The sequence below is a fragment of the Myodes glareolus genome, chromosome 3 (assembly GCF_982192425.1).
Source record: "Myodes glareolus chromosome 3, mMyoGla1.1, whole genome shotgun sequence".
Taxonomy (NCBI): Eukaryota; Metazoa; Chordata; class Mammalia; order Rodentia; family Cricetidae; genus Myodes; species Myodes glareolus.
Window position 1 is genome coordinate 97,167,026 of NC_142028.1, and position 24,216 is coordinate 97,191,241.

A 24,216-nucleotide genomic window follows, 5' to 3' on the forward strand; every position below is an offset into this window, starting at 1 on the left:
AATTAGTATGAGAAAAGACACGAAAACGCAAGACCGCTATTCTTAAACAAATCTTAAGTACACTTAAAAAAAATGCTCAAATGAGGTCGTAGTGAGAGAAAACATTCTTCTCCCCTGAAATTCTTTTTATTGTTATATCGTTGTTGGCATCACGCGTGGAACTTGAAGGCAACGGAAAATTACTCAGGGACGTATCTGTAAGCTGAGAGACACTAAAAAGAGCTACACGTACGGCAAAGAGCTCTTGAAAAAAATCCACTTTCGGATCTTTGCAGAGGTTGAAGAAAAACAAACAGCCCTATTGGCTCACACGTCACCCCCAAAACTCAAGCCCACCTCAGCACTGGCACAGCGGCCCGCCTCCGTCTAGAAACGACACACGGCCCAACGCGCCGGCACCGGAAGTGACGTCAAGCCTGCGCCAGCACAGCCGGCCGCTACGGAAGCGGTGTTCCGTTGCTGCAGAGACGGCCGGCTGTCGCCGATGCTTGCGGCGCGGGGACCATGACGGGGAAGAAGTCTTCCCGGGAGAAGCGGCGCAAGCGGAGCGGGCAGGAGGCGGCCGCTGCGCTCGCGGCCCCGGACCTGGTGCCAGTGCTGGGCGGTACCGCGGGCGGCTGCGGGAGCGGCGGCTGCTTCGGGGGTGCGGGAGGCGGCGGAGGCAGTGGAGGAGGCAGCAGCGGCGGCGGCGGGGCGAGTGTGGCGGGCGGCGCGGAACGGAGCGAGCGCCGAAAGCGGAGGAGCACCGACTCGTCCTCCAGCGTCTCGGGCTCCGTGCAGCAGGTGCGTGCCTCGCCTCGCGCCGTCCCCCGGAGCAGCGGCCTCTTCCGAAGAGCCTGGTTGTGGAGCCGCGCGGGCGCGCACAGGAGCTCATTGTTAGTGCCGGGCTTTCCCCGGGCCGCCGGTTCGATTCTGCGTCCGGTTGAACCCGTCCCGGTGTTTTGAACGTCCAAGTTTCTTGATTTACTGCCCAGTACCCCTTCCCTATTAAACTTTCGTGGCTCTTTTCACTCGTGGTTTTGCCGTAGGATGGGAACTAGTCGCAAATGCCTGTGTAAGCACTGATCATACCTTACCGTTTGAACGGATTCTGATTGTTTTCACATCACACATGAAAAACACGAACAACTAAGACCCAAATTTGCGAGTCTTACCCACAGTCACAATTGCAAGCATTTCATATTTCTTTCATTTGAATTAAACACCTGGTCCCAAAAGATGTTTTTTATGTGTCGTCAACCTGTCGCGAGACCACCATTTCAAACAGTAGTTTGTAACTTACTATAACACGAAGGTGTTCTTAAAAGTCATCGGAAACAGAAGTAAGAAGTAAAGGCAGAAACTGAAAGCCCTTCGTACTGTCACTTTATTTGCATACGTTCTGTTGCTATGCTGCACCTACATAACTGGGTAATATGCCCACGTTGAATGGGGTTCCTTACATACTTGGTGTGTTTTATGGACTTCCTAGTATCCACATACCTTTATTGATTACTATTTAGCTTTTTAGTTTTCTTGATTTTTACATAAAATACCAAACTGAACGTTGTTCATGGATCTTGTGCAAGACTTACATAGACATAGAGCTCTTACAGAAATGAAATTGTAAAGGCAAAAGTATAGCGTTTTAAAGAACAATGAATCCCTTTGCTTTGCTTCCTAGCAGCATATGATATACTGACGAAATGCTTCGTGCTCACGATTCTTTGCAGATCTTCACTAGTGTATGTTATCTTCCTAACACTCCACCCTCACTGTGTAGCCTTGACTAACCTAGAACTTGCTGTCTGTGCGCCCTAGCCACAATCTTAGCACCCTCCTTCCTGCCTTTGTCCTTGGATCGCTGGCATTACAGGTGTGTCCCATACCTTCGTTTGTCTTTTCTCTTTTCGAGAGCTGTCCTCGATTAATGGACCAAGTGAATATTACTTTTTTTTTTTTTTTTGACACAGGGTCTTACTGTCTAGTCCCTACTGATCTGGATTTTGGATTTTGTAGAACAGACTGGCCTCAAACTCACAAGCAGGCCTGGTTTTTTCCCTTTTATTCGGTCTTTCACTGAGAAGTCTCACTTGTGTTTATATTAACCTTTTGTGTAGCCTGCACAGGAAATGCTACGCCTTTGTTTAAGGTGTTCAGGAGCCTTTGATTTCTTTGTAGCCAGAGCTGATTTCTTTTGCCTTCTGAATGTTGTGTTTTGGAAGATCTTACAATTTATAAAATAATTGTGTATTTTCTTATACTACTTAACAACGTTCATGTTTATTTTGTGCATGTGTGTGTGTGTGCCACAGCAACTGTGGAGTCGGAGGACAACTTGCGGGTATTAGTTCTCTACAGTTCATGGATTCCAAGGACTGAGCTCAGGTTGTCAGGATGGCAGCAAGCACCCCTACATGCTGAGCCACCTTGCCGACTCTTCTCATAGTATTTTTAAGATTTAAAAAAAGTGTGTGCGTGCGTGTGTGTCTGTGTGTGTTGTTTATGCCTCCCATTTGAGTGTGTGCCACGTGTCTGCAGGTGCCCAGAGAGTACAGAAGAGGGCATAAGATCTATTGGAGCTAACTATAGGTGATTTTAAGACCATTGTAGGTGCTGGGAACTGAGCTTCTGTCCTCTGGAAGAGCAGCAAGCTCTAATACCTGCTGAGCCATCTCTCCAGCCTCATACATTTTAACATTACACTTTTAAATTGGGACTTGTGGGTGAACTGTCTATATAATTTTCTTCTACCTAATCACACTGTTTTCTCTTAATGACTTTCTGTAATATTTCTGCTCACACTGAATTTTTTTCTTTTTTAGTGTTATTTTCTTTGCTAGTCATTTTGTATTATCAGAACCTAACACAGTACTGAACAGTAGCAGTGACAATGGGCATTCTCTTCCCATTTTGTTTTTAAAGTTAGACTTGCCCCTTCCTCTCTTCTTCCTTGCCTTCTGTACCAGACCCAGGGCCTTGAGTCTGCTAGACAGCTGCTCTAGCACCGAGCTACACACCCACCTCTAGTGGGAACAGTTCGGATCTACCAGTAAGTATATTTGTGATAGCTTGCGAAAGGTGACTTTGGTCAGGTTAGGGAAATTTCAGCTGGTTTCGTGGGTCTGTGTTTATCATGTGGCTTCCTGACATGCTGTTTATGTGATTGTATCAGTCTAATTTTGTTGTTTAAGTATCAGTAAGCTAGTTAATAGTAAGCTATGTACTGTCTTAGTACATAGTACACCTGTTTGGTGTGTTGCATTTATGTGTAATATGAAGTATTTTTACTTCGGGGTAGATATTTTTGTTTATTTTTTGAGACAGTCTCTCTCTATGTAGCCCAGGCTGTCAAGATACTACTTAGAGCAGGCTGGCCGCTAACTCTCAAAGATCCACTTGCCTCTGGAGTGCAGGGGTAATGAATCCTAATTAGAGTAGCCTATAGTTTATTTTCTGTTGTGGATTGAGCTGGGAAATTTTTGTATATTCCATAGTAGTTTATAATATCTTCCTTATGTGCCTATCAGAACTTGACCATTGGCAGGCCTTTACAGGCTTAATTAGTCTTGTTTGTTTTAAGTCAGGGCCTCACTATATATCCTTGACTATCCTGGAACTCATTGTGTAGGCCAGGCTGGTCTTGAACTCACAGAGGTCTATCTGCCTTGCCTTCTCTAGAGCTGCAATTAAAGATGGCTATCATCTTGCCTACCCTAAAAGACATTCTTATAAAACAAATTTTAAGAGCTAGTGAGATTGCTCAGTGGTACTACACAGGCCTTTACATCTGAGTTCCATCCTTGAAACTACTGTGGAAGGAGCAAATCTAGTCTCAGAAGTTGTCCTTTGACCTTCATGTGTGAGTATAATGCTCACACATCATATACTCATTTTAACAAAATTTTAAATTGAAAAAATAAAAATTATTATAGATCTTTTGTGCTTTCCTACCCCATTTGGACTTCCATCTTCACTTGTTAATAATGTGATATGGTGTATAGGGGAAGGAGGGAGGAAAGGCAATCTTACACAAAAGATACACAAAAATAGTGTCTCTATGAGCCGAGGGAAGGAGGTTTGTATTTGAGTGATTTAGAGAAGGTCCTTGTGCTGGGAACACAAAAATATGAGCACGAAGGGCCAGGTGGAACATAGTGTCACAAGGATAGCATGGAATCACTTAATGGTTTTAAAATAGGATGAATAAGGACTCATTCTATAAAATTCATCTTGTAACTGAAGTCTCATACTGAATGTGGGGAAGCCAGCTCCATGGCTCTAGAATCTAGGGAGGATTATGGAAGACTTTTGGAAGTAGATTTGGAAAGACTAACTAGTTATGGAAGGCAGGAAGTATAAATTTCAGGAGTATCTTAAATTATTGTAACTGCTTGAACTTTTTGAATATGATTAAATCATACAACAGTTTAAACATGATAGCTTGTGGTTGGAGTAAGGCTTGGTGATTGTGGTCTGTAACATTTGCTGCTGTTTTATTTCGTTATATGAATTTAAGTAGAATGACAAAGCCTTTATTGCTTTTGGATTAAAGGTCCCTGAAGAAATCTCATGCCGGGTGGTGTTGGCGCATGCCTTTAATCCTAGCACTTGGGAGGCAGAGGCAGGCGGATCTCTGTTAGTTCGAGGTCAGCCTGATATACAAGAGTTAGTTCCAGGACAGGCCCCAAAGCTACACAGAGAAACCCTGCTTTGAAAAACAAAACAAAAATCTAATTCTTCAGGTCTAAAATTTTAGAAACTAGTCCCCATGGAGTATATTTTCATTTGTGTCTTGTGAAATATGTTTTTCTGTTATTACAACTCCTTGTGATAACTGCAGTATGGAGAGTAAAATTAAGGAGGGATGAACAACTAAATTTTCTCTTCTGACTTTAGATATATAATTGTGTAAGCAAAAGGAATTTAGTGTTTAATGAAGAATAAATCAATGACAATAGATGGTGTCATGTATAACACTTTAGAGTATTTTAAATAGCGTTATTTAATAATTCCTTATTTCTTTACTTATAGGAAACCAAGTGTCTTTTGCCAACTCTGGAGAAAGAATTATTATTGGCAGAGCACAGTGATGTTGAAGAAGGTGGACTGGATCTGACTGTTTCATTAAAACCAGTTAGTTTCTATATATCAGACAGAAAGGAAATGCTCCAGCAGTGCTTCTGTATAATAGGAGAGAAGAAGTTGCAGAAGATGCTTCCTGATGTGCTGAAGGTACTTGGCTGCACTAGTGGGCTGCACACCGTGGAGACAGAACTTTCTTGTGTTGCAGTCATTTCACTGAGTGTAGTGTGTGATTGGATGCTCTAATCTAAAACAAGCTACGTGAGAGAATGCAAGGAAGAGAATTTGGAGAACCTTAAGTGACCTTTTATGTTCAAGCATTTCTTTTTTTAAAGAAAAATATTTAGGCAAGACATTTATTGATCCCATGGAAATAATGCTATTCTTTCTCAGTAACGGTACTAATTGGAGCTATAATAGTATCTTTCTAGTGCTTAAGAATAGCATGCTGCTGTGTAACAGTGGCAGCATAGTTTGTAGTAGCTTGTGTTTCTAGGTATTCTAGGTTTATAGGTATTCTCATGTATGCATTTCTGAAAACTTTAGAGAAATATGTGGTATTCCGATTTTGTGATTGTAGGAAGCCCAAGCAAATTGTAAGGGCAAGTATCTCATCTAGTCACTCCCTGGAGATTTGCAGTTCTGTAAGAATTACCAAAGATAGAGTAGTCTGCAATTAAGGGTATTTGGAAGATTGACTTGTACTTCAGTTTTTCCTTCTGATCAAAGTGACTTTTATATATTCTTTCAAATCTCTGAAAGATTCATATCAACTGACAACTTTTCAGATTTCATCCCATAAAAAAATTTATATGAATATTCTTAAGGCTTTAATTTGTTTGGTTATAAGATTTACTAATTGGAATTTTTCTTATAATTGTAGTTTTCCAGTTTATATTGGAGCTATAGTACATAAATACAATTTTTTTTAAATGTCATTTTCTTTAGAACTGTTCTGTAGAAGAAATTAAAAAACTATGCCAGGAACAATTAGAGCTCCTGTCTGAAAAAAAAATCTTGAAGATTCTTGAGGGTAAGAATGAATATTTCTACATTCTGCAAACTTATTAATTAGTTCTCTGCATAAATATTGAGGTTTTCTTTCTCTTGCTTGAATGTGACTTTAATTTCATTATTGAGGAATCATATAAGAATATCTTTATTTCTGTTTATACTGAAAAATATAACTTATATATCAGAATATAACTTTCAAAAAAATCCCAAATTTGGTTTCCCCAAACAATATGTAGATAAGTCCATGTTTGTACACTATAATAAAATGAATTTTTTTAAAAAATGAGGAGTGCTATAAAAAATCACCATGAAGTTGCATTTTCTTTAGAATAATTAAGATATTTTCTGCTTTATAGTCTTTATAACCTATAATGAACTATAGCATATTTCTCCTGTTTCAGTAAGACCCAGATGCAATATTAGAGTTGTTTGTAATTTTTTCAGCATTTATGTCTCCCAAACTACGATCATTCTTTGATAACTTTTAGAATTTTGAAGTTTCAATTTATATATATATATATATTTGGTTTGATTTAGACCTTTGAGAGAATTTTCTTATTTTGTATCACAGAAGAAACAAAAAGCAGATACTTTTCATTTACAGAGACTGATTTTTTTTACTTATTATTATATTATTATTATTTTTTAATGTGAAGTAATAGGGTGGAGAGATTGATCAGTAGTTAAGATTGGAGTTTGGATCAGAGTAACAACACCAGGTGGCTCACAACTGCCTGTAACTTTCCTGTGGTTCCCTCCCCAGGGGATCTCATATCGTCTGGCTTTTGCAGACATCTTTCCCACTGTGCATACATATGTGTATACACACACACACACACCACCACCACCACCACCAACAATACCACCACCACCACCACTACCAACAATAACAAAAATAAATGTGTGATTCTGGAAATATGTACATATATATGTATGTAGTTTCTAATTTTGTACATGCATGTTCTTGTATGTTTGTGATAAAGGGAAGACAAATGAAAAAAATCAATTTTAAATATAACTCTGGAGACTGGAGAAATGGTTTAGGGTTAAGCATACTTGTTGCTCTTCTAGTATCTGAGTGTGGTTTCTAGTACCCACAATGTAATTTATAACCATCTGTCATGCCACTTCTGTCCTGTGTGGGCATTTGCACACATGTACCTAGTCACACACATATACACACAGACATATTAAAAAATAGATAAAATCAATCTTAAAAATACAAGTAATAGAAAAATATTTTATAACTTTTTAAACGTATATCTTTTAAAGATAGCACTTTTTATAGAAGATAAAACCATTTTATAAACATGTTTTCAGTAGCTCATTTTTTTTTATAAGGTGACAATGGTTTGGACTCTGATATGGAAGAGGAGGCAGATGATGGCTCTAAGGTGGCATCCGATTTAATCAGCCAGTAAGTTAAAACACAAACACTTTCATTTTCATTTCTAAATTTGTTATTTTTTGAAGATCCTTGATTATAAAAAATAATGTGTGTGTGCTTGTATGAGTGTGTTGTCACATGTTGGTGGGGGAGGCTAGAGGAGGGCATCAGATCTCCTGGAGCAGGAGTTAATTGGTTGTGAGCTGCCGGAAGTGGATGCTGGGAGCCCAGCTTGGATCCTCTGGAAGAATAGGAAGTGCTCTTAACTGCTGAGCCATCTCTCCAGCCTCTCTTTGAAGATTATGATTGTTTTTCTAAGGGTGTGTGTGTGTGCGCGTGTGTGTATGAGAACCTTTATGTACATATATGTGTAAAAATGTTTTTGAACTATTTATTTTTACATGTGCATTTATTTATATGTGTACTGCTACTGTAAATATGTAATTGGAATATTGTGATGGTAAAAAGTACTTGAGATTTTGAGAACCACTGTCAGCGGGCAGAGCATGAGTGAGTGCATGAATCAGTACTTCGTGTTCAAGCTGAAGTCTAGAGTTTTTCATGTTTAATAGAATCTTAGTGAGTAAGTATAACTCAGAGGGACAGTTTCACATTAAAGTGTAGAGAGGGGCTGGAGAATTGGCTCAGCAGTTAACAGCACTAGTTGCTCTTCTAGAGGACCCCAGTTTGATTCCCAGCACCCCCATCGTTGCTCATAACCATCCTTAATTTCAACTCCATGGAACCTGATGCCCACTCCTTACCTCCTTGGGCACCAGGCATTATGTGGTGCGCTTACATGTAGGCAATGCACTCATAAATAAAATAAATCTAAGAAAAAGAAATTTGTTTTGCTTTTTCAAGACAGGGTTTCTCTGTGTAGCTCTGGCTGTCCTGGAATTCACTTTGTAGACCAGGGTGGCCTTGAACTCACAGAAATCTGCCTGCCTCTGCCTCCTGAGTACTGGGATTAAAGGTGTGCGCTACTGCCACCTGGCAAATGTTCGCATTTTAAATGAGTCATTTTAGTAGTTTTTCTTTACAAACACTCAGTGCTAATCCTTCTATAATACAGAGGTGCACTTTACACACTCAGTGCTAACCCTTATCTAGTACAGAAGCACACATTACTCAGTTTATTTAGTTTAAATATTTACCAGCCCTGCGCCTTTTTAGTACCTTTAAGTTTCTTCTCCACTTCTCCTTCTTTCCCCCATCCTGTCTCCCCTTCTGTCCTTTCCTCACTTTTTCTTTTAATTTTAATTCCAGGAATTGAACCCAAACCTCACACATGCTAGGGATCATTGTCCCACCAAGGTATATCCATAGCCTTCAATTTCTTAATTTAATTATTTTTTTCTTGATGTTACTTTTAGAAACTTGAATTGAGTTTTTCTTGATTGCTTTTATTTTCCCGTTATTCATTTCCCTCCATTTTTAGGTTTAATGCTTTACTGTTTCACACCTGAACAATATTGCTACTTTGTGCGTGTGTGTGTGTGTGTGTGTGTGTAAGCCATTTAGTGGTTGCTCAATTAGAATAGAAATTTGGTCCTTTTTAAATTACAACATGGGGATGAAAAGTCTTCTAGACTTGGTGTCTTAATTAGGGATTTTATTGCTGTGAATAGATAATATGACCACGGCAGCTCTTATGCAGGAAATCATGGAATTGGTGGCTCTATTACAGTTTCAGAGGTTTAGCCCATTATCATGAGAGTACGGCAGCATTCAGGCAAATGTGGTGTTGGGCAGTAGCTGAGAGTCCTGTATCTTTCATACAACTGGAAGTTGACTGGAGTAGTGGGTGGTATCCTGAGCATAGGAAACCTCAAAGCCCGCCACCGCAGTGACACACTTCCTCCAACAAGGCCATCCCCACTCCAGCAAAGCCACTCCCTGTGAGATTATGGGGGCCAATTACATTCACACCATGGTAACACTTGGGTTTGAATCCCAGCTTCAGAGGGTTCAGCATCTTTCTCTAGCCTGCATGGTACTAGTCTTGCATATGGTGGCCAGAGACACATGCAACGAAAATACCCATATACATTAAAAAAAAAAATAAAACAAACAAAACAACCAAGAAAGTTAGAACAAGGACTAGTTATGGATTTTAGCAGAGTGATTGAGTTCTTGCTTAGTATCAACTAGACCCTAGAGTTTAGCCCCTAGAACCACAACAAAATTCAGTATCTAACTTTTGGATTATGATTATGAAAAAAGTTTTACATAGATACAAAGGCAGTGTCCTCAGGAACCCACTGTATGATCAGACAGGTTACATGAACTTTTTGTCATGTTCTGTCAGGTAGACAAAGCAGTTGCAAACAGAGGCTGAGCATCTCTAACCCAGAGCTCTTAAATCCAGGCTCTAGAACTTCGTGATTTGTATGTTGGCACTCAAAAATGGTTTAATTTCTGGTTTGAGATGATTATTTAGTTTAGGGGTCTTAATCAGGCAAATTGGTATACAGCTGTTACTAAATATAGACCCTGTGAGCCTGGAATTCTACTGGTTTGAATAGCATGGATAAGGGACATGTCACCTGTACTTCACAAATTGTCATTGCTGTTAGTAGTGGCACTGGTATGTGCCAGATGATTGAGTTCATTGAAATTACTGGTTAATACTAGCTTTTATTTTTATTATTTGTTTCTTGAATGACTTTTTTTCTAGATTTATTTTTATTTGTGTGTGTGTTTGTGCTTGTGTATATATCTGTCGCTGTGTGTATGGCATATGTATATGGGTGTCTGTGGAGGTCAGGAGAGGGTGTCAAGTGCCCTAGAACCAGAGTTACAGGCTGCCTGATGTGGTTGCTGGATCCAAATCCAAGTCCTCTGGAAGAACAGTATGCACTTTTAACCACTCAGTCATCTATCTCTCTAGGATGCAAGAGCTCCAGGGCTCAGTAGTTCTGACCCCATGCCTCAGCCTCTTTCTTCAGTAGCTGAGATGCCAGATTTTATTACTAAGAATGATGTAGGGCCAGTGAGATGAATCACTGGACCAAGGTACTTGCATCAAGTCTGATAGCCTGAGTCCAATACTGGGGATTCATATGTTGGAAAGAGACAACTCACTCCCCAAAATTGTCTTTTAGCCTCTTAGTTGTGAATGAGGAGACATCTTGGAGTGTAACATGAAGGTGCTGGGAAAGGGAGGGGATTTGGAGAGAAGCGGCTTTAGCTCCTGCTGCTGACTTCTTTCCTCCTGCTTCTTGGAGCAGAATAACCTACATCAGCAAACCTGTAGACCTAAGACAGGAAACTAAGGTTTTCAGACAGAATGAAGGCAGGGCATTTCATTTGCTGCTATTGAGCAAAATTGGAGGCACAGAATAAAGACAGGTTTTTCTTTTCTCAAAGCTTGCAAAGGCAGCTTAAGAGGCCTTTGCTGATAGTATCCTTTTGGATTTTGCTTTGTACTTCGAGGGTCAATTGAGCTCTATTCATCTGAGGGGAAGTGAACTAGTGGGTAGATTGAGGTAAACCGTTTTCCAGGCTTCAGCAGAAGAGTGAGCTTGGCATATCTGGTGCTTAAACTTCCCAAGTCCTATGACCTTCTGTTTTTCACTTTAGTGAATGTTCATTGTGTGACCAGGCTGCGTGCAGACAAAAAGACTGAAAGGAACTCAGTAACTTCTATTGAGCACCAAGTTAATAGAATACAGGAAATAAAGCTTTAACAAGATAATAGGACTGCTCGAGGAAATACAGTTAGAGTACAAATGTAATTTTGGGAAGTAACACTATTCAGTGTCTCTTAACTCAGTAGGATGAGTGGTGAAAAGATTGGTTATGATGGGAACGGAATCATTGTCCTAACCAGGCAGGATGGGCAGATAAATGCAGAATGCTACAGAAAAACGTCAAAAAATATGTTAGCTCACAGTTTTAGGAGACCTATCATGGATAAACAAAAAACTACGTGTTTGGAGTTAAAAATTTGCCTTAAGACCCTAGAGGGAGGAATAATGAGAGAAGATCTTATGGGCTAAATTCGTTTGTTGAGGCCTTACTCAACAGTGGTTCAAACTGTAACTTTATTTAGAGAAAAAAAGAGTTCCTAAAATGATAGTGAGGTTTTTAGCATGGGTGCTGATCTGATCTGTGTTCTGATTTTAAGAAGCAAGTCAATACACTGAATTCACTAGAGAGCAAATTGGTGGCTTAGAATCGAGTAGGGGAACTTCTGACTGGTGCTGCTTTCTTCAGAGCATGGTGACTGAGGGTACCCAGTATGCCTTAGGGGTGCCCACAGAAGTTGAGCCAAGCAGCTCTTACTGCTGCCAGACTAAACAGCAGAGGAAGAGTCAACTTTACCCTTGACTCTGAGTCTTCCTGTTGTACCTCATCTTTACCAAATGTAGCAAGAGACAAGCTGAGAATGGCTTCTGTTCCTAGCACCACACTGCCCAGTGTAAAGGGAACATTTGGACATGAGAGAAAAAAGCTTATGATTAGTCTAAGAACTTTCTTCACATTGCTAAGAAAAAGTAACAAACTAAAAGAACATTGAGAAAATGAGACAAAGGCAAAAGGTCAAAACTAAAGAGATAGAAAGCACCCAGGACTTTAACCTTTTTGAATTCTGTCTTTGTAAAGGCCATATTATAGAGAAGATTTGAAGGAAATAAGCGAAGAACAGTTAAGATTAGAAAGCAAGGGTATGCTCCGTAGGTGTCTGTACACTTAAAACAAATTAAAATTCTCATGTGGCATTGTATATACTACCGTGAAACTATTAAATACATGCTTTTCTTGCAAAATGCAAGTAGATCCCCACAGAATTGAAAATATGGAGATGGATGTAGGAGAAATTGGAAAGTGAAGAAGTTTTGTTGAAGAAGCACCAAAACAAGATGGATGTATTCACACCTGAACTGTTCCTTAGATAAGTCAACATGTTTAGTGTATTTCCAGCAAATGAAATGTATAATAACTGCCAACTCTTACTATACACAGACAGATATATCTGTACATATAGTATCTAGAAAAAAATGAAAAGATTTTCAGTTTACCTTATGATTTCTGCATACTCTTAATATCCAAAATCTTATAAGTAGTGCCAGGAAAGCATACTTTAAATTTTAAGCTATTTCAACTTGTGAGTATAGGTTTGCAGGTGTAAGCAAATAGAAATACTAACATGTAGAATCCAGCAGTATATCAGGTGAGTAATTACACTGCTCATCATGTAGAATTTACTCCAGGAATTTTACTAAACAATCTAATTAGAAAATCTGTTAGCTTAATTTATATTACTAATTGAAAGAGAAATTACATGACCATATAAGTATATATAGAAAATGTAATGGTTTTGGTAATGTTCAGCATCATTTTACTTGTATGTAATGTGTAGTACACAGTGTTTTGATCCATTATGAAATAAATACTAGGCAAGCAAATAAGCCTATCAATCACCTTGCATGGTTGGTTTTTGTGTCTTGTAGCAACATCTAAAATCTAGCTCAGTAAACTTCCTGTGTATATTGTTTTAGCTGATGCATACTGTGCGTTAGCTCTAGACTTAATCATTCTGTATAACTACAGCTTTATGCACCTTGACCTATACCCTATCTTCTCCTTACCCTGGTAAACACTGTTTTATTATGTTTAAATGTAGTTAAGTTTTTAAAGATTTGGTTTTTTTTTTTTTAATGAGTGTTTTGCCTACATGTATGCTTGCCCCATGTGCATGCAACACCTGAAGCAGCCAGAAAATGGTGTCAGAATTCTTGACACTGTCAGTTCTAGACAATGGGTTCTGAGGTTAACCCAAGCCCTCTTGAAGAGCAACAAGTGTGCTTAATTGCCGAGCCATCTTTCCAGGCCTATATTGGAATCTTTTAAGATTGCATATATGATTGATTGATGGTGTTTCTTGCTTTTCTTGTTTGTTTTTTGTGGACTTTTTTTGTTTTCTTTCCCTCTTTTATTTTTTGAGATAGGATCTCACTATGTATCTCTGGTTGTCCTAGAACTCATATAGACTAGACTGGCCTCAAACTTGCAGAATTCTCACCATATAGAACTCACAGCCTGCCTCTGCCTCCTGAGTTCTGGGATTAAAGGTGTGTGCCACTAAGCCTGTTTTGTTTTTTGCTTATTTCACTTACTGTATTGGCTTCCAAGCTCATCCATGTGGTTACAAATGGAAGGATCTCATTTTAAAAAGCTGAATACATACATGCATTTATGTCTAAGGAATGTGTGTATGTATGTGTGTAATAGGTGTAAATACAATATATTATTATATGCTACTATTTATTATTTTTTATCATAGGACTCAGAGGTTGTTACTATATCTTGACTGTTATGCATAAGACTTCAATGTAAACCAAATGTGAATATATCTATGAAGTGCTGATTTCATTGTCTTTAGGTATATATAGAGTTACTTTAAAAAATTTTTTTTTTGAGAACTTTCATACTATTTTATAGTAGTTGTACAATTTACATTTCTACCAACTGCTTGCAAGGTCTTCTCTTTTTCCACATCTTCACTAATACTTTTCCTTATTATTTTTAAATATATTTTTAAAATGTCATTACTTACTTATTTTGTGTGTATGTGTGTATTGTGTGTGTATGCACACGTGGGTGTGTATTTTCTCTCCTTCTAATTGCGGGTTGTAGGAATTGCTCTCAGACAGTCAGGCCTGAAATGTGGGATTCTTAAATAAAACCTCAGAAACAAAAAAGAAACATTTGTGTGAGAATATTAGAAAAGATTGAGTAGGACTAGGGAGTTGATTCAGTAGAAAAAAAACCTATCTGCATAAGCTGACCAACGTGAGTGTGATTCTTAGAAATAAAGTGGGTGGAAATTTTATATAGTACCTTATTAATGATGTTTCCCAATATCAGTTAAAAGTAGGCATTGTTATGGATTATTTTGCTCAACTATTGACTAATGTGATTACTCTGATCATGGTCAAGGTAGGCTAGGATAAGCTATGATGTTCATTTGGTTAGGTATATTAAATACAATTTAATTAGCAATGTTTTTATTTTGCCTTGTGTTTTTTGAGACTGTCTCAGGTAGCCTCATCTGGCTTCTCACTCTAGCTGAGGTTGGTACTGCCTTCCTGATGCTTCTACCTTGTAAGTGCTGGTATTGTATGTATGCACATCATATCATCCTAGTATTTTCAGTTTATAATGGGATTGTAAGCATCAGTACTTTGCAAGCAAGGGATAACAGTTCTTTTATGAGGCAAAGGTGGACTCCAGAGTAGGTGTGGAGGTGAAAATTGATGTGCTTTGAAAATGGAAGAAGTAGCCAAAAACTTAGAAATATAGATGACCTTCTAAAGGGTGAAGAACACACAGAAACGAGCTTTCTCTTGTAGCCTCTTGAAGGCATGCAGAGATGTTTCCACCTTGGCTCTAGTTCTGTTTGGATTGCTGACCTGAAGAACTGTTTGGGAGTAGATTTATCTTGTTTTAATCCACTAAACACTTTGCTACAGGAGCAACAAGAAAATAATGCAATGACTTGCTGAAACCTGGGCAGTAGGCCAAAAGTTTTATATAATTTTTTTTGAAATGGTTTCCAAGCAGCAACATATCAAAATATGGATTTTCTTTTCTTTTCTTTCTTTTTTTTTTTTTTGAAAAAAATATCAGATTAAGTTTTCTGGGAAGACAAACATTGTTTGGAGTTATGTGTTGGTATCTTTGTATGACATGTATATTTCAGTCAACTGTGTAGTACCTTGTTTGCCTAAATATTTAATGTAGTAAGGTATCTATAAATGAAGTTCCGATTATAGGAAAAAAATGCATAAAAGCCAAAGACTAGTTTAGGAAATGTATCAGTTTCTTAGCTTCCTAGTGACTAATGAAAATAGGAAATTAAAGTATCTTTGTTCAGTTTATGATACTACTTTTTAATTAGTTAAATTATTTAAATATTTGTTTTTATTTGATTTGATTTGTTTTTCTTGTGTGTATATATGTACCTTGTACGTGTATGCAGTGCTCTTGGAGGTGAGAAGTGGGCGTTAGGTCTCCTGAACTTGGAGTTACAGATGACTGTGAGCTAGCTTCTGCAAGACCCCAGTTCAGCTAAGCACCTACACAAGAAAAAATTGCTCTTAACTGCTGAGCAATTTTTCAGCCCCTGTTTTCAATGAATGTACAATGCCTGAGATATTGTAGTTGAAAAAAGATGTATCTTGGTATTTTTACACTGTGAATGAGTAAGTGTGTGTGTGTGTGTGTGTGTGTGTGTGTGTGTGTGTGAGTGTTTGTGTGTGTGTTTGCGTCAAAAGTGTTATTATGTCGCCTAATCTGGCCTTGAATTGAGTCAGCTTTCTAAGTGCAGGGATCATAAGTGTGTGCTATCTTGTCTGGTCATTTTCACTTTACTCTTGTTGTTTTGTTTTATTTTTGGCATCATTATTGTTGTTTATTACTGTCTCTCTGTGGGATGTGTGAGTGTGGATGTGCATGCACTATAGCACGTGTGAAAGCCCAGAAACCTTGTGGAGTAGGTTGTCTGTTTTTGCCTTTATGTGGCTTTTGGGGCTCGAACTTAGGTCAACAGACCTACATGGCAAGTGCTTCATCTACTGAGCCATTGCTTCATTTGTTTGTTTATTGTTTGAGACCGATGAGTCTTAGGTTCTCCAAGCTGCTTATCTGGTCCCCCTTTCTCTACCTTCCACATCCTGAGATTGTAGGTATGATCTTAAGTACCAGACTTTTATATCCTTGTTTCAGTGAACAAATGGTTTTCAAATATCTGAATGAAGCATCAATATTAATAAGATTAAATGTATCTTAAAGGGTTGTGGAATAGTTCAATGTAAATTTCTTGCTAGATCTGCACAAGACCAGTGGTTCGTTCCCCAGAATTGTGGGGAGAAAAGAAAATAACAACTAAAAACCTAACATGACAAACAGTTGTTTTCTTCAATTGAGCAATACAGGCTTTTTTTTTAAATTGCAGCTTTAATCAGAAAGGACATAATGTTAATAGAATTGAGAGACACAAACATCTTCAGCAGGAATCAATGGATCTAGTGTGGTGTTTAATATAATCTATTAGTTTACTTATAGCTTGCTAAAGAGATATGGAAGTACACAAAAATGTTTATGCATAAAATGTAAGAGTTCCAAAATTATCTTTACAGTTTATGTTAAGTCATTGTGTAGACAACTTTAAACACAAATTGTGTTTCTTCTCTAAGGTCAGTTGTTGAAATGCTTTTCTCTTCCCAGACTATATTCTCCTGCTGAAAGCTTATTTGCTATTTGTCACTTATATTATTATTTTTAAGGTTTTACTTTTCATTATGTATATGTGTGTTTGTGAGTTTGTACAGCAGGTTCCTGCAAAGGCCAGAATTATTGGGTCCCCTGGAGTTGAAGCTGCAGGCAGTTGTGAGCCACCCAGTGTGGGTGCTGATAATAGAATCCAGTCCTGGAAGAGCAGCAAGTGCTCTTAATCTCCTGGCCCTCTCTCCAGCCTTGCTTATTTCAAAGTGGGTTTATTTTACTTCCAAAATAACAACAGAAAAGGTAGTTATGAAAAAGTTTGACACTTGGCCATTTTGAAATTCATAAAAATTTAAAGTTAATGTCCTAGTTAGGTCTTTTTCTTCCTTCCTTCCCTCCTTCCCTCCTTCCCTCCTTCCCTCCTTCCCTCCCTCCCTCCCTTTGTCCTTCCCTCCCTTCTTCCCTCCCTCCCTCCCTTTCTTTGTCAGCTTGACAGAAACTCAAGTTATCTGGGAAGAGCAACTTCAGTTGAGAAAATATCCTCATTAGACTCTCATAGGCATGCCTGAGGGGCATCTTCTGGAATGGTTATTGATGTAGGAGGCCGCTGCTCACTGAGGCTTGTGGGACCTGGACAGGTGCTCTGGGTTCTCTAAGAAAGCAGTCCGAGCAAGCCGTGGGGAGGCAAACCAGTGAACAGTACCTAACTTGCCTTCATGGTGGATTGTGTGCGGCTAACTGTGAGCTGAAAGAAACCCTTTCCTTTCCACTTGTTTCGGTCATGGTGTTTTGTCAGAGCAATCCAAACCTACCTAGGACAGTTGAGTACCGTAGCAAGTGTTTGTTATCCTAGCTGAGGAGGCTGAAGCAGGAAGTGGTAAATTCATGGATAGCTTAGGCAAGACCCTGTCTCCAAAAATAGATAAATAAATAAAATAAAAAAATAGAAAAGGAGAGAAAAAAAGGAGAATGAGATTTAAGAATTCTGAGTATCTAATACCCAGTTTCTAAATCCCTGTAAGGAAGCAAACAAGCTAAGATACATTGTATTGCAGATAGCCTAAAAACTTTACCATCTCAGCTGTCCTTGTTAGGAATTTCCAAAACTTATAAGATGTACAGATTAAGATAAATTGCTTAGCAGAAATAACACATAACATAATGCAGAGCCTGGGAACTAACATGGTCTCTCCACCTGGTTATTGGCTGGAAGAGGAGCTTTATTACATTTAAAGTCACACTAAAGAGGAGATTAGCCGCTCTAAAGAATGTGTTTGTAATGAAATTTAAGTCTTGAATAGCATAGTAAAATAATCAGCATGGGGATTTTTATATATAAAGGATAAAAATACAAACACTTTAGGGAAATCATCGCAATGTTTCAGAATTGTTATTGCTAAATACCTTTTTATGAATTTTAAATGAATGTGTTTTATTGTGGAATATGTCAGTTGAAATGAATTTGTAGTTCCCTATAGGTAATGAGCTATGTGGAAATAGTATTGTAGTTTTAGATGATAGGAAATTCTGAAATTCTCAAAATAAGTTGTAATGAGCAATGAGGAAATAGTATCATAGTTTTAGAGGGTAGAAAATTCTGAAATTCTCAAAATAAGTTTTACTGCAGATTATGTATGAGACTCTGGGACTGTTCCAGCCATTCCTAACTTTTTTCCATAGAGGGTGTGCTTTGAATTAGCTATCAAATTCTACTTTCTAAAATTTATTTATTTATTTTTATTTTATGTGCATTGGTATTTTGCTTGCATATATGACTTATAAAGTTGTTAGATCCCCTGAAACTGGAGTTACAGACAGTTGTGAGCTACTATGTGGGTGCTGGGAATTGAATCCGGGTCCTCCGGAAGAGTTAAGAGATAGCTCTTAACTGCTGAGCTATCTCTCCTGCCTTCAAATTCAACTTTTAATGTTAACTTTTTAATATACAAAATATGCCTAAATTTTGGAAATATATATATTATATATATAATATAAATATATAATATATACACATAATATAAATATATAATATATATAAAGAGACTTGGTCTTTTTAAGAATTACTTCCATTTTCCAGTGAGTGACTCAGAGGTAAAGGCCTCTGTTGTCGCCTGAATTCAGTCCCTGGGACCCACAAGGTAGGTAGAGAGAGCTGAGTCCTGTAAGGTGAGTTCTGATCTCCGCATGTGCATTGTGGTAGAAGTATTACCCCTCCCACTCAGTAAGAATGACCTGAAAGGCCCAGAAGATGGTATAGCAGGTAAAGGCCTCTGCTGCCAAGCCTGGCAGCCTGAGTTTGATCCCAGAGCCCACATGGTTGAAGTAAAACAACTGACCGCCACAAGTTTCTGACCTGCCTGCACATGCCTGCCATTACATACATTGTGCATCTGCATATGGTGAGAGAAAATAAGATATCGTAAAAGGTAAATTAAAAATTTGCTTCTTGTCTTTTAATTCCAGCAATGAGACACTCTTTCAACACAGTATCACAGCAAATCAAACAGGACATGGTGCATTAGTTCCTTTTCTTGTTGACGAGGCAGTGATCAAATGGCCAATCAGAGCAGCTTGAAAGGCATGTTATTTTGGCTCACATTTAAGAAGCTACAGTTCATCATTATGGGAAGGCATGGCAGCAGTAGTATGAGGCAGCTGGTCACAGTCAAGCAGAGAAATGGGCTAGTGCCCAGTATTTTTCTCTTCCTTCAGTCAGAGAACCCAGCACATGGGATGGTGCTGTTTACCTTTAGCATGGAACTTCCCTACTTAAACTTTTCTGGAAATACCTTCATCTACACAACCCAGAAGTGAGTTTCCATCTTGATTCTAATTTAGTCAAGTTGACAGTGTAGATGAACTATCTACATGGAGATCCATCTGCCCTCCCTCCCTCCCTCCCTCCCTTCCTTCCTTCCTTCCTTCCTTCCTTTTTTTCCTTCTTATTCTCATTCTCTTCTTTTTTCAGTTTGAGACAGGGTCTCACTGTAGCCCTAGCTAGCCCAGAATTCCAAGAGGTCCCAGAGATCTACCTGCCTCTGCCTCCTTGAGAGCTGGGGTTAAAGGTGCCACCACACCTAGCTCTCTCTCTCTCTCTCTCTCTCTCTCTCATCTCATTTTTGGAGATCCTTAAACTTTAGTATGGTTAGAAGTATCAGTTGACTTTATTTAGTTACTAATTTGGAGATACTGGTTATAGTTATACTGCATTAGTTTAATGTAATAACTAGGGTTCTTTGTCTATAAACTATTCCAACTTCTAAACTGTTTTCCAGATATTTGCTACTTGAGAAGCTAGAACAAGAGGATGGTGAGGTTTGATGACTACTTTGCACTAAGGGTTTAGTTTAGGAATTATTGGGATCTTTTGTCTTAAAAGCAGCAACTAGAATTGCTTTGTGACTACTTGTCAGTTGTTAAACCCTAGCACTGTATGTTGTGGAACTCTGTTGTTGTTGTTGTTGGTTGGTTTAATAAGCTCTTACAAATTCAGATATTAGTCTGTTTACTTGCAAAGCTCAGTTGGCAGCCAGCCGTTAGTGGCTATGTTAGTTTTCCTGTTGAGCCATCATAATACAGATGTTTACTACCTTTTGTTTCTTCATAAGAATGGGGATCTCTGTTTAGTGGTTAAGCTCAGCTGTCAGTAGAGTGCTATGAGTTTATTCCATTAGAGGAATTTCCCTTGACTATGTTTGTATAAATAACCTTAAATAAATGAATGCTGTTTAACCAAGTGCCAACTGCTCTCAATAGCTTTTAAACAAAACTTGAACTTGTTAGAAATGGAGTCTTTCATAGCCCACTTTTATTAAACTTAAATGCAATGAAGTATTTGAGTACTGTGAATACCCTTGAGCTCGATTAATAGGCAGCACAAATTTACATTACAACCAAGTATTTCTGACAATGGACTTTTAAAGGGAAGCTAAGATAGAACTGAGATCTGGGCTTGTTGGGAATGATATATTTAGAAAATCGACCTGTGATTCAGTCAGTTACTTTCACCATTCTGGAATGTATGACATTGTTATGTTTAATTGTATTAAGTATGGAATAATTTTAGCACGTAAAAAGACAGTAGTATGATGAGTTCTTCCAAATTTACCATCCACTTTTCTCCTCTCTGGTATTTTAAACCTCTGAACTTTGTCCAGTCTGATTCTTTTGAAGCAAATTGTGACCCACTTGTTTAAAAATGGGGAGCAGATAGAAACTTTTCCAGACTCTCTCAAGAATATTCCTTAACATATGTTCTAGTTAGTCTTTGTGTCAACTTCACACAGACTAGAGTCCCTTGGGAAAATAGATCCTCACTTGGGAAATGTCCCCATCAGATTGGCTTGTAGGCAAGCCTGTGAGGCACTTTCTTGATTGCAATTCACTTGGGAGGTCCTAGCCCATTATGGGTGGCGCCACCCTGAGCAGGTGGTCCTTGTGTATACAAGAAAGCAGGCTGAACAAGCCGTGGTGTGCGAGTCAGTAAGCAGTGCTCCTCTGTGATTTCTGCTTCAGCTCGTGCTTCCAGGTTCCTACCCTGCCTTCCTGCCCTGACTTCCCTCAGTGACGAGTTATGACCTGAGAGTTGTTAGATGAAAATTTTCCTGCTTGTAAAGTCATTTAGAAGTGCCCACTACTTTTCTTTTCTAATTAATATTTTAATATACTGTGGAAAGGGCATTGATCCTATGTAGTATCTCTTACTGAGTGCTTCTTCATGCTTTTATCTGACTTGTTCCTGTGTACCTTGAATGTTCTTATGAGTTGGAGATTATTGAAATCTTTTAGTGCTCTATGTCTTAGCATCCTATTGTCAGTATAAAAAGTTGTACATGGAATGATTTAAAGTAACCCATTCATTACCTCTTTGTTTTGTTTTAGTGGAGCAGGGTCTCACTATGAAGTCTAGACTGACTTGCAAGTCACTGTCTGCTTTCTGCTATCTCCTGGGTTAGAACTCTGGAGTTCACTATAGCCAAGTAATGCCACACCTGGCATTGCTTTTTATTTTTTAGTTCTGGAGGTCAGATGTAAACATTGCTTTTACTGGGCTAATGAGGTGGAGTCAGCAGGGCAGACATGTCCTTGACATGCAATAGAGTCAGCAGGGTAGATATGTGACATGCGGTGGAGTCAGCAGGATGGATATGCCCTTGACTTCATGGCTACTAGGTGCTGCCTATTCCTTTTGGCTCGTGAACTCTCTTTTATCTTCCAAGCATGTGATGTTGCCTTCTTTCTATCTCTGACTCTTCTTGGGTCCTTCTTATGATAACTGCTGTGATTGGGCACATCAGGGTAATACGTGAAAGTATTTCTCAATATCTTTAAGCACATCTGCAAAGTCCTCTTTTCCATGTAAACTGCATTTATATAGGTTATGGAATTGAACATAGGCATTTATTGACCCAAACAATAACAACAACAAAGGGTGTATGTGTGCTTATGTGTATATGTTTTTATGCATATAATTTACAGTATCCATGACTTTAAAGTCATAATAAGAACTTTTGTATTTTATCTCCTTACCTTGCTCACTCCACCTGTCCTTGTCATTTTCTTTAATGTATTACTATAATGAAGCCTACATAATCCTTCTAAAAATAACACTTATCTATCTATCCATCCATCCATCCATCCATCCATCCATCCATCCATCTATTTTTTAGACAAGATCTTACTATATAGCTTTGGTTGTCCTGGAACTCATTATGTAGACCAAGTTGGCCTTGAACTCACAGAGATCCACTTGCTTCTGCTTTCAAAGTACTGGGATCAAATGCTATTCTCAGCCTGCTTTTTAGTTATAACTTTTGCATTAAAATAGAACCACAAAGAACATCAGTCCTTGAAACTTAAGTTGTATGTTTTGTGATATAGTAATATATGCACTTGCTAATATGTAAGATGTATCATCAGTTCTACTGACTTTCATAATTTGAAGTAAAAGTTAGTATAAAATATTTTAGATATCTGCAGCAACTATATTATTTGAGGATATCTGTGGTTTCTATTGGTGATAGAATTAGAAATACTGGTACTATAGAAAGACAATACTTAATCAGGCAGTGGTGGCTCACACCTTTAATCCCAGCACTTGAGGCAGGCAGATCTCTGAGTTTGAGGCCAGCCTGATCTACAGAGTGAGTTTCAGGACAGCCAGGACTATATAGAGAAACTCTTTCTTGAGGAAAAGAAAAGAGAAAGAAGAAAAACAACCCAAAACTTAATTTCCATGATATTTTAGTGAAAGTATAGATGTAATTTTTCCCTGTCTGTGGTAGGTAATAAAGTTACCCAAACCCTAATATTACAGTTTATCATTGTTAGTCTGCCTGGCAAAAAAAAAAAAAAGGGCAATGCAGATGTGATTTAAATGTCAGGTTGATATTGAACAGTTTCCAGTGTTATCAGGCTAGGTCCTGAGTGCAATCCCACATGTATATGTATGGGAGAAAGAACATCTGATACAGAACACTGCCTGACAGAAGGAGAAGAAAGCAAAGGGTCTCAGGAGAGAGATCATGCTGTTGATTGTGGAGAGCTTCAAGGGAAAGGAATGCAGCTCTGGATGCTTGAAAAGATGCTCAGGGAAATAAACAGCCCCTTATACTCATTCAGTGTGACTGTGTGTCTGCACATACATATCATGAGATGCATGTGGAAGTCAAAGAACAGTTTATGAGAGTTGGTTTTTTCCTTCTATCATATGGGCACTGGGGACTGAACTCAGACTGTCAGCTTCTCTCCATCACTCCTTCAGTCCTGAAGGTTTCGTGCCACTAAAACTAGTGCCACATCAGAGATGTTCGCATGTTACCAGTTTGACTGCCAGTTTGAGATGCAGCCTTGGCCTTTTCTTTAAAGTGAGAAGACAAGGGCATGGGCACGAGTTTAAATATGCTTGGAGTCTAAAGGTCCCACAGCAGGGGTGTACTTAGAAATACATCTTTTTCCTAACTTTTTACTCTAGTCCTGTAAAGTAGGTTTTTTGATTTTTGTTCATGCACTGCCTTTATTGAAAATTTCCACTTTTAAAATAATTAATATTTTAACTTCAGAGCATACGCTAGTTTTTCTAGTAAGAGAGAATTATTTTATTGCCTTGTGGCCAAATTCTAGGTAAAGGTGGGCAAGGTAGTGCATGTTGGGAGACTGTGGCAGGAGGATTCAATTGTGAGTGTGGATCGCGTAGCAGCAGTGTACTTAAAAGAAAACCAACTGTGAATGATGACTGACCTCCTACTTTGATAGAGACAGAGCTGTGTAATGTGGGTTATTATGTAATGGTGTTGCCACTTGGGGGATTGTTTCTGTAAGCTGTAGAGTTCGCATAAAGATAAAGTGGATGTTCAGGGTTTAAGGTTCCCTCATTTTAAAGAGACTCCCACAGTTTACTGCCAATCTGACATTTGGCAAACTGTTTAAACTTTCTGGCCTTAATTTTCTCATCTGAAGAACAAAATTCTACCTCATAGAATATTATGATGACCAAATGGAAAAAGGAATGAAAGTCC

At 38.5% G+C, this 24,216-nt stretch overlaps 1 protein-coding gene across 1 annotated transcript in view; it reads left to right on the forward strand.

Moving 5' to 3' along the window:
• The first annotated feature begins 432 nt into the window (after positions 1-432).
• The window catches only part of Caap1 (caspase activity and apoptosis inhibitor 1), a 54,171-nt gene continuing 30,387 nt past the window's right edge, over positions 433-24,216 (forward strand). Inside the window, exons 1-4 of the mRNA XM_085686254.2 lie at positions 433-783; positions 5,014-5,214; positions 6,013-6,097; positions 7,420-7,495. Of these exons, the coding sequence (XP_085542380.1) occupies positions 505-783; positions 5,014-5,214; positions 6,013-6,097; positions 7,420-7,495 (641 nt within the window). The 5' untranslated portion in view covers positions 433-504. The remainder of the gene's footprint in view (positions 784-5,013; positions 5,215-6,012; positions 6,098-7,419; positions 7,496-24,216) is intronic.